Raw genomic sequence first — 11,571 nt, 5'->3', positions numbered from 1 at the left:
CAGTCAGTTGGTCAGTCACTCAGCTGTCACTCAGCTGTCAGTCAGTCAGTCGGTCAGTCACTCAGCTGTCAGTCAGTCACTCAGTCACTCAGTCAGTCAGTCAGTCACTCAGCTGTCAGTCAGTCAGTCAGTCAGTCAGTCACTCAGCTGTCAGTCAGTCACTCGGCTGTCAGTCAGTCAGTCGGTCAGTCACTCAGCTGTCACTCAGCTGTCAGTCAGTCAGTCGGTCAGTCACTCAGCTGTCAGTCAGTCAGTCAGTCACTCAGCTGTCAGTCAGTCAGTCAGTCACTCAGCTGTCACTCAGCTGTCAGTCAGTCAGTGGAAAGTCAACAACAAACCTGTTCTCTTATCTTCTGAGAAAGGCCCTTTCCAAATGCCATGTCACAGTCTGACTCAGTTTAATACATAGTGCACTACTTTAGTTCAGAGCCCTACTACATAGGGAATAGGGTGTCATTGGGGACGCAACTAATGACTAAACCACACACAAGACTGACAAACAATATGTGTAGCTCAGTTGGATGAGAGCAGCCAGGGGGTTTGTGGGTATGAGTCCCACGTATTAAAATGTATCCACTCGCTACGGTCAGTCGCTCTGGATGAGAGTGTCTGCTAAATGACCTAATGTTAGTGTCCTCTGTGTTGTTTTCAGCACATGGCAATGTTCCCGGACACTCATTCTCTCTACAGTCATTAACTTTTATGGTGAACCTTTTGCTCGCGAGGCATGGAACGCTTTGTACCACTGGCCAATAAAAGGTTCATAAAAACTCAACTTTTATGACCACCATGACAGCTATTTACTGATGATCTTGTTATTCGTCAGCTATCAGCTGAACGGGGAGAATAGAATAACATATTTAGATAATCCGATCTCGGAAAATTTTGCAAATTCCTAATGTGCTGAAGTTGACAAATTTTACACAAAGACCACCATTTTAGGTGATTTATTTACTTGTTGATGGTAATAGCTTAATAACAGGTGAATTACATAATAACAACTACACCACCCGATGTCACAGGAAGGCCATAAAGATCATCAAGGACAACAACCACCCGAGCCACTTCCTGTTCACTCCGCTATCATCCAGAAGGCGAGGTCAGTACAGGTGCATCAAAGCAGGGACCGAGAGACTGAGAAACAGCTTCTATCTCAAGGCCATCAGACTGTTAAATAGCCATCACTAGCACCTAGGTAAAAAAATCTAGGTAAAGAGTAGGTAGGTAGGTTGGTTGGTAGGTAGGTAGGTAGGTAGGTAGGTAGGTAGGTAGGTTGGTAGGTAGGTAGGTAGGTAGGTAGGTAGGTAGGTAGGTTGGTAGGTAGGTAGGTAGGTAGGTAAAAAATCTGTCGTTCTGTCCCTGAACAAGGCAGTTAACCCACTGTTCCTAGGCCGTCATTGTAAATAAGAATTTGTTCTTAACTGAATAAAGGTTAAATAAATCAAATTGAAAAACCTTAGAGGCTGCTGCCGTATATACACAGACATGAAATCACTGGCCACTTTAGTAATGGAACACTAGTCACTTTAATAATGTTTACATATTTCTCATATACTGTATTCTATTCTACTGTATTCTATTCTACTGTATTCTATTCTTCTGTATTCTATTCTACTGTATTCTATTCTACTGTATTCTATTCTACTGTATTCTATTCTACTGTATTCTATTCTTCTGTATTCTATTCTACTGTATTCTATTCTACTGTATTCTATTCTACTGTATTCTATTCTTCTCTATTCTATTCTTCTGTATTAAAACCTACTGTATTCTATTCTACTGTATTCTATTCTTCTGTATTCTATTCTACTGTATTCTATTCTACTGTATTCTATTCTTCTGTATTCTATTATTCTGTATTCTATTCTTCTGTATTCTATTCAAATGTATTCTATTCAAATGTATTCTATTCTACTGTATTCTATTCTTCTGTATTCTATTCTACTGTATTCTATTCTACTGTATTCTATTCTACTGTATGTTAGTCTATGCCGCTCCGACATTGCTCATACAAATATTTATATATTCTTAATTCCATTCCTATACTTTAGATTTGTGTATTGTGTGTATTTTTGTGAAATTGTTAGATATTACTTGTTAGATATTACTGCACTGTTGGAGCTAGAAACACAAGCATTTTGCTACACCCGCAATGACATCTGCTAAACAGGTGTATGTGACCCATAACATTTGATTTGATTTATCTATACTTTATATTTTGATATAAATACTTAATTCTTCTATTTTATAATGGGATATATATATTGGGATATATAAGTAGGCTAGTCTCCTTAGTCTACCCATAGCGACATGCCCCATCAGAGATACTTTCACTATCCTTTCCCTGATATCTCTGGCCCCATAATATACCTGCTACCAGCCCCCATAATCATTTTCACACACAGAGAGAGATGATTTTAAAACTCTTGTGTTTGTAATGTTTACCTATTAATGTCGGATTGTTTTTGTTTGTTGTTGTTTTGTTTTCACTTGTTTTGGCAATGTAAACATATGTTTCCCATGCCAATAAAGCCTCTGTGACTAGAACTGAGAGGAGCTGGTGGAAGGGTGGGTGGGTGGTTGACTCGAAAGCGCAATGACGTATGTGCAAACCCGTGCGGGCAGTGTACCAGGAAGGGAGTAAGTAGTCTGATGTCATTGTTTTCTCCCTCACTAGAAGAGATACTATATAAGTCCTTTTCACAGGCTACCCTCAGAACAACCTCGGGAATGAAAAGAAAAACTTGTTTTTAACAAGAAACAACCAAAGAAAATACACACGAGAAGAGGAACGGATTGTTGTATTTTTTTTATTCTACATTTATTCATTGTTACTGATTTTTTTTCTTTTCTCTCAGTTTACATTCATTTTGGGAAAACCTCAAAGAAGCTAAGGGAGAACAAAAGAACATACAACTGTTTCAAGAATTAATCTACTTGTGTCTTAAAATAAAGAAAACCTCACAAGTTGCTATAGGAACAGGTGACACAGACCACCCAGGGGTTTATTTGCCTGTTCCACAGCCTATCTACTTGTATTTTACATTTTGACGCCCGCCGCCCTTCTACTATGGTGATAATGGAAGTCCCCAGCATCGATGCCATGTCCCTCCGCGGGCTGCTGGAGGGGGACGACCCGGGCTGTCTGGTCCTGGACTGCCGCTCATTCTTCTCCTTCAACTCCTCTCACATCCCCGGGTCCACCAACGTCCGCTTCAGTACTATAGTCCGCCGGAGGGCCAGAGGGGGGCTGGGGGTGGGACACATCGTGCCCAACGAGGACACGCGGAACCGGCTTCTCTCCGGGGAGTATCAGTCGGTAGTGTTTCTGGATGATCGGAGTTTAGACTTTGGCCAAGTGAAGAAGGACGGGACTCTAATGCTCGCCGTAACAGCTCTGTGCCGAAACCCGTGCGGGACTAGTTTCTTCTTTCTCAAAGGTAATTTGATTTATTATAAACATGAAGCCTGTTTCTATAGCGTAGGCCTACTCCATAGTGATTACGCACTCATGGTAACGAACGGCGCAACACAAAGTGCCATAGTGTAGGCCTACGTCAAATTCTAATCAAATCACAATTTATTGGTCACATACACATGGTTAGCAGATGTTAATACGAGTGTAGCGAAATGCTTGTCCTTCTAGTTCCAACAGTGCAGTAATATCTAACAAGTAATCTAACAATTCCCCAACAACAACCTAATACACACAAGTGTAAAGGAGTGAATGCTGCTAACCAATATATGGATGAGCGATGGCCGAACGGCATAGGCCAGACGCAGTAGATGGTATAGAGTACAGTATATACAGATGATATGAGTAATGTAAGATATGTAAACATTATTAAAGTGGCATTATTTAAAGTGACAGTTATGAAGTGAACACTGTGACTGTGCGGAAATAGCCGCTTTACAGCTGTTACTGTTTATAACGATGAGATAGGATGGTGACGTGACTGTTGTACAGTAAGTATCCTTACGTCCTATCTTGTCATTGTTTAGGTGGTTTTGACACGTTCTCCTCGGAGTATCCAGAGATGTGTACCAAGCCGTCAGCTCCACAGGGACTCAGTCTGCCCCTTAGCGCCCGTCCAGACAGCGCCGAGCCCGGCTGCAGTCCATGCAGTACACCGCTCTATGACCAGGTAGGTTTTCTTTAAAACATGTCTTTTGTATGTTATTACTGTGTAACAGCACTTTTACCCGTATAAAAAAAAATAAGCCAATGTCATTCAGTGTGTCGTCAAACAATAGATTCTGCCATCTTAAAGTAACCTCAATTCGGTAGGCTACAGGCATAAGTATTGATAGTCTTTCACATTGTTTTCGGTTCCTATCGTCATCTCTAATAACACTTTGACATGTTATTACTCTCAAAACAATGTCAATGTGTCATCAAACTATAGATTTGGACATCTTAGACTATCTTTATTATGGTGGTTGACTGTTGTCTGCTGTCCTGTTCCTCTCCTCCTCTCCAGGGGGGTCCAGTGGAGATCCTTCCCTTCCTCTACCTGGGCAGTGCCTACCATGCCTCCAGAAAGGACATGATAGACATGCTGGGTATCACTGCTCTCATCAACGTATCAGCTAACTGCCCCAACCACTTTGAAGAGTCCTTCCAGTACAAGAGTATCCCTGTAGAGGACAACCACAAGGCTGATATCTCCTCCTGGTTCAATGAGGCTATAGAGTTTATCGGTGAGTGTCTTTTACATTACGGTCATTTAGCAGACACTCCTATTCAGAGCGACTTACAGCTTCAGGTGTCTGGGTAAGAAAACATATTGAGACCTTGGATCTATAAGGTTATATCTGACATGTTTGTAAAAAAAAAAAAAATATATATATATATATATATATATATATATATATATAAAAAAGAGCTATTCACATATAATTGATCTTTTAGATTATTATTCATATGTCTGTGAAGTTCGATTTTTGAAAAAGTACATTTTAATTTTGAAAAATTTTGAAAAACTAGAATGTTCTATTTGCATAAACCCATTTGAACTTGGTGCTATAAGGTTCTGTCTGCAATCCAGGCACAATCCTGAACAAATACAGACGGACCAATCAGAACATGTCTTTGCCACCTCCCTCTAGGTATGGTCTAGGCTAGTCTAGCCAGCAATAATGGTACGTAGGCAAAACAACAACACTGTCAGAAATGTTCATGTGAATGACGTGGCCACATCGATGCCAGTTATTCATCTGATGATCAAAATATATTTCTTAATGTATTTGATGATTTGTTCAGACTCTGTCGGTAAATAGTGTTATTCCATCACTTATTTATTTACATAGCTACAGTTGTCTTAAAAATGTCTAATTCAGAAGTGTCAAGTAGAACCGTATGGCTGAACCCAGATTAACATTTCAGAGCCATAAGGTTCAAAACAGTACTCTGTACTTCAGGTACCTTTTAAGGTTTGGTTATTAAAGAAGAAGTCACTACAAAACACTTCTGGGACGTGAAAATGTTGATGCTAAATATCTCAGAACTATGCTTTGCACAGGTCACGATATCACAGTCGTTGTAAGTAGCTAGCTAACTAATTCTCTCGTAACTCTAGATAACTGTCAAACATAGGACACAATCACCAAGCAAGGCAACCACAGCTGTAGTCATAGAAGCCATTGGTTTGGCGGGAAAACAAACTACTACAACTCAACAGCCAACCCCCTCCCTCTCAACAGCCAACCCCCTCCCTCTCTCCAACTCAACAGCCAACCCCCTTCCTCTCTCCAACTCAACAGCTAACCCCCTCCCTCTCTCCAACTCAACAGCCAACCCCCTCCCTCTCTCCAACTCAACAGCCAACCCCCTCACTCTCTCCAACTCAACAGCCAACCCCCTCCCTCTCTCCATCACTCTCCTCTCCTCCATTCAATGACTTGGATTTAAATAGAAAAAAAGTTCCCTCCAAATCCCAACCAGCTGTCTGAGCCAGGGCTCCCTGCTTCACCACAATGGTGGTGACATCATCACAGCCCATCCACCCCTCTACTAGACCCCCCACAAAGCAGACCCAACAGACCCAGAACTCACTCTGCTTTTGTAGCAGGCAGCCAGAGAGAGAGAGACAGAGCTGTATGCCAAATGGAATCCTATTCCCTTTATAGTACACTGCCCTGGTCTAAAGTAGTGTACTATATAGGGAATAGGGTTCCACAGGGCACTGGTCTAAAGTAGTGCACTATATAGGGAATAGGGTTCCACAGGGCACTGGTCTAAAGTAGTGCACTATGTAGGGAATAGGGAGCCATTTGGGGCGTACCCAGAGAGAGGCTGATGGTTGAATGCAGCTCCCTCCTCTCCCCTCCATCTCTTTGTTTTGTCGGGACAAAAGGTAGTTTTCTCCACCAGGCTCACGGCCGGCCTTTCTCCCAGATTAATAACCCCAGCAGGGGGGCAACCAACCCCCCTTTGTCCCCTTCTGCCCCCCTCTCCTTGGGGAATAGCCCCCCTGATCACCCACCACCCCAGACCCATCTAACTGTCCCCTTCTGCCCCCCTCTCCTTGGGGAATAGCCCCCCTGATCACCCACCACCCCAGACCCATCTAACTGCCCCATTCCTAAGTTAATGAGATGGGTCTGTTAGCAACACCATTAGTTAGTAACACTATGGAGGGTGATTTGGTAACTGAAAGGTAGTCACTTCCTGCTGTGCCTTAGTAGGCCTACTGACTGAGCAAGGAGGATATTGGTAACTTCCTGCTGTGCCTTAAGGCTTCCGCATGCTGTAGTTCGGCTGGCGCATAGTAAACTGGTCTAGGGGAACCTAACGAGGGTGCACCATACTCCCTTAAAAAAAACAAAAAATCTGCAATAGTACTGTTTGTCCATTTTGAGATGCCGTAGCCAGTATACACTCCCTCAAAATAGATAACTCAAGAAATGTGTAGTTAATTTGGATGTGTTTGTCGAGGAGACCTTAGTCACACAATTTTACATCTAAACTAAGATGTTTGGTGCTGTATATCTCAATGAAAACATGTCATCGTCTCTGAATGATAACAAATACTTTATTGAAGAATCCCTACTGTTGACCAATCACCATCGAAGGGGCGTAGACTTTATTGAAGAATCCCTACTGTTGACCAATCACCATGGAAGGGGCGTAGACTTTATTGAAGAATCCCTACTGTTGACCAATCACCATCGAAGGGGCGTAGACTTTATTGAAGAATCCCTACTGTTGACCAATCACCATCGAAGGGGCGTAGACTTTATTGAAGAATCCCTACTGTTGACCAATCACCATCGAAGGGGCGTAGACTTGGTCTGCCAACTTCTGCTTGCCTCGAGAGAAAACATTTAGTGTTCATGAACAGCCGGGAAAAAAAACTTTACCGATGCCCAAACCGAACAAAAACGCCATAAAACACAAAGTTGATCCGAACTGTTTCGGCTGGGATGTGTGCAACCCATTTTACGTATGGGTGGTCCCAGGAATTGAACCCACTACCCTGTTGTTACAAGTGCCATTCTCTCCCAACTGAGCTACAAAGGACCAATGGTATTCTAACACAGTCAAGAGAAACCTTTCAGAAATCTGGCAACAACTTGTACAACTGTCTCACACTTACAGAAGAACTAAGTTGAATATGTTGTATTGATAGTTGTACTAATCTCCCCTCTCCTTCTCTCTCTCCTGTAGACTCCATCCGTAATAAAGGCGGTCGTGTGTTTGTCCACTGCCAAGCCGGCATCTCCCGCTCCGCCACCATCTGTCTGGCCTACCTGATGAGGACCAACCGCGTGAAGCTGGACGAGGCCTTTGAGTTCGTCAAGCAACGCCGCAGCATCATCAGTCCCAACTTCAGCTTCATGGGCCAACTGCTACGGTTTGAGTCCCAGCTCCTGGCTACTTCATCCTGCTCGTCGGAAGCCGGGAGTCCTGCCCTAGGGAAGAGCAGTACGGTCTTTAACTTCCCTGTGTCTATCCCCGTCCACGGCTCTGCTGGACACGGACAGCTCTCCTTCCTCCACAGCCCCATCACCACCTCACCAAGCTGCTAAGGGGAAGAGTAGGATCAGATGGAGGGCTGTCTGTCTTAGCCTGGACTTGAACTGAACTGTCACTATTGGTGTCGAGTCGTTGTGAATGTACTGTCACAATACTAGTACTGTACTGTAACAATACTAGTAGTGTACTGTAACACTACTAGTAGTGTACTGTAACAATACTAGTAGTGACAATACTAGTAGTGTACTGTAACAATACTAGTAGTGTACTGTAACAATACTAGTAGTGACAATACTAGTGCTGTACTGTAACAATACTAGTAGTGTACTGTAACAATACTAGTAGTGTACTGTAACAATACTAGTACTGTACTGTAACAATACTAGTAGTGTACTGTAACAATACTAGTACTGTACTGTAACAATACTAGTGCTGTACTGTAACAATACTAGTACTGTACTGTAACAATACTAGTACTGTACTGTAACAATACTAGTACTGTACTGTAACAATACTCGTAGTGTACTGTGACAATACTAGTACTGTACTGTTACAATACTAGTACTGTACTGTAACAATACTAGTAGTGTACTGTAACAATACTAGTAGTGTGCTGTAACAATACTAGTACTGTACTGTAACAATACTAGTAGTGACAATACTAGTACTGTACTGTAACACTACTAGTAGTGTACTGTCAGTGTCGCTCAACTACAGGTGATTAATCATTGAGTTTTGAATAGACATTGAGCTCTAGAACTGATGGAACCCTTATTGTTGCCCTTCCTGGTGTAAAGGTCATAAAGAAGGGATCCTGGCATCACAGGACAAAAGGGCTAACTTTTGGAGAGACAAACCAAGTGGCCTAGTTTATGGGTTCAATCCACAGTTCTGCCCTATCGCCTTAAAAGGAGTTTCTCTGGCTACCAATATGGCAGTATGGTTATCGCAGCATCCTCTTCTGAAGGAGAATGATACCCACAGATCTGCCTAGAATACCTCAACTTATAGGAAGAGACAGAGAAGTCAATGGCTGAAGGTGAATGATACCCACAGATCTGCCTAGAATACCTCAACTTATAGGAAGAAACAGAGAAGTCAATGGCTGAAGGAGAATGATACCCACAGATCTGCCTAGAATACCTCAACTTATAGGAAGAGACAGAGAAGTCAATGGCTGAAGGAGAATGATACCCACAGATCTGCCTAGAATACCTCAACTTATAGGAAGAGACAGAGAAGTCAATGGCTGAAGGAGAATGATACCCACAGATCTGCCTAGAATACCTCAACTTATAGGAAGATACAGAGAAGTCAATGGCTGAAGGAGACTGGGGGAAAGGGTCAATTCGTTAAAGGAAGTTAGAAGTATTTTAATGAGATGAAGAGAAGAAATTGTATTCAACTTTGTCAAGTATGCAAAGTCATTTAAATGAGAGTGGTCAGCTTTACATAATCACAATAACAAAATGTACCTGCCACAACTCTACTCAAAATGAGCAAGTAAACCCTCCCTTGGTCACTCACAGACAGTCATATGTATTGCTACCAACTAGACTCTCGGGAATCATGAATTACTTTCAGTGTCCCACAGCTTTGTTCACACAGAAACGAGCTGTCATCCTGAGAGAATCCTGCTAATGCCTCGGCAAACGACGCAGGATAAATCACTCCTCAGGCTCTTTATTGTTGACGAACAATGAATGTATCTCTGATCTCTGGCCAATCAGCCAGCTCGGAGAGCGCCAGAAGGTTTAGTTTAAAGTGGATGGGAAAGCCCCATTCACATGCAAATGTATTCCTTTTATAAAACACCTTAAGACCCTGACGATCCCGACAATATTGGGGGAACCAACCAACCAACCACCAGATACCTCTGAAACACCACCATGCCTTTGTAGTGCTAGCAGCTGTTAGCTAACACTAGCTCTGTTAGCATCATGATAGCTCTGTTAGCATCATGTACCGTTCGTATGTTAGCTCTGTTAGCATCATGCTAGCTCTGTTAGCATCATGTACCGTTCGCATGTTAGCTCTGTTAGCATCATGCTAGCTCTGTTGGCATCTTGTACTGTTAGTATCATTAGCATGCTAGCTCTGTTAGCATCTTCTACAATTAACATCTCTGGGAGAGAGTCAGAACCCCAAAGCACTAAGTCGGGGGATCAGGCTCACCAGAGACTGCTGTCTGTCATTACCTATGTGATATTTATTGAACTAAAGTAATATATTTCTTACCATATATATTTTTGCATATGTTTGTTAGTAGTTGTTTTTGATACCATTTAAATAAATCCTATTTGTCTTTTGTACTTCGTTGCAGAACTTTGTAGTTTCTTTATTTTTGACACATAAAGTAAATTGGAAATGCTAAAAGACACACAGTAAAATGCAATGATTGTATGTTACACCAACACCATAGAGAAAATAAATATGGTAGACCCAAATACACCACAATCTATATTATATACATAGGATGACTATACACATGACTGCATCATCAATCTAATGCTGACATCTAGGCTTACAAATAAGACATGTTATAGTTTAGCAGTGTTGGGCCTGAATTTCAGGACAAAACATTACAGAATAAAATATTCTTTTAAAATATCTGAAAAATATATTTCATCAAAATTTGATCAATGGTACATGAAACAAAAACTGATGGTGTAATAATCAGTATAGTTACCATACCTAGTATAGTTACCATACCTAGTATAGTTATCATACCTACTATAGTTACCATACCCAGTATAGTTACCATACCCAGTATAGTTACCATACCCAGTATAGTTACCATCCCTAGTATAGTTATCATACCTACTATAGTTACCATACCTACTATAGTTACCATACCCAGTATAGTTACCATACCTAGTATAGTTACCATACCTAGTATAGTTCCCATATCTAGTATAGTTCCCATACCTACTATAGTTACCATACCCAGTATAGTTACCATACCTAGTATAGTTCCCATACCCAGTATAGTTACCATACCCAGTATAGTTCCCCAACCTAGTATAGGTCCCATACCTGCTTCCCACAGCGATTACTGTTACCTCAGGTCCTTGTCATTCATTGATATTTTAAATGTCATGGGTGCTATGACTCTGACGATCCTCTTCAGGATTGGTGGGTCCCCCGCGGGACAGTTGAGATAACGTAGGCTAATGTGATTAGCATGAGGTTGTAATTAACAAGAACATTTCCCAGGACATAGACATATCTGATATGGGCAGAAAGCTTAAATTCCTGTTAATCTAACTGCACTGTCCAATTTACAATAGCTATTACAGTGAAATAATACCATGCTATTGTTTGAGGAGAGTGCACTTTTGTGAACTTGAAAAGTTATTAATTAACAAACTAGTCACATCTGTCCAGTCTTGATACAACATTTTGAACAGAAATGCAATGTTTCATTGGATCAGTCTAAAACGTTGCATGTACACTTCTGCCTTCTAGTGGCCAAAATCTAAATTGCACCTGGGCTGGAATAATACATTATGGCCTTTCTCTTGCATTTCAAAGACATGTGTTTTTTTCATTGTATTGTCTTTTTCCAGATCTATTGTGTTATAGTCTCCTAC

The 11,571-nt window shown here is 41.6% G+C and overlaps 1 protein-coding gene across 1 annotated transcript; it reads left to right on the top strand.

The window, feature by feature from the left end:
• Positions 1-2,689: 2,689 nt before the first annotated feature.
• Positions 2,690-10,290, top strand: dusp1 (dual specificity phosphatase 1). The gene is made up of 4 exons (XM_031798016.1): positions 2,690-3,440; positions 4,003-4,145; positions 4,482-4,701; positions 7,670-10,290. Exons 1-4 carry the CDS (start codon positions 3,071-3,073, stop codon positions 8,029-8,031), a joined length of 1,095 nt encoding a protein of 364 aa, XP_031653876.1. The 5' UTR covers positions 2,690-3,070; the 3' UTR covers positions 8,032-10,290.
• The last annotated feature ends 1,281 nt before the right edge of the window (positions 10,291-11,571 follow it).

This window comes from Oncorhynchus kisutch, linkage group LG19 (assembly GCF_002021735.2).
Source record: "Oncorhynchus kisutch isolate 150728-3 linkage group LG19, Okis_V2, whole genome shotgun sequence".
Classification (NCBI taxonomy): Eukaryota; Metazoa; Chordata; class Actinopteri; order Salmoniformes; family Salmonidae; genus Oncorhynchus; species Oncorhynchus kisutch.
This window is presented reverse-complemented; position numbering and strand designations above follow the sequence as displayed.

Excerpts from the sequence above, each read along its gene's own strand:
- dusp1 (XM_031798016.1), top strand. The coding sequence starts at position 3,071 with ATGGTGATAATGGAAGTCCCCAGCATCGATGCCATGTCCCTCCGCGGG. Across the intron at positions 3,441-4,002 it reads TAGTTTCTTCTTTCTCAAAG|GTGGTTTTGACACGTTCTCC; the intron begins GTAATTTGATTT and ends GTCATTGTTTAG. Across the intron at positions 4,146-4,481 it reads GTACACCGCTCTATGACCAG|GGGGGTCCAGTGGAGATCCT; the intron begins GTAGGTTTTCTT and ends CCTCCTCTCCAG.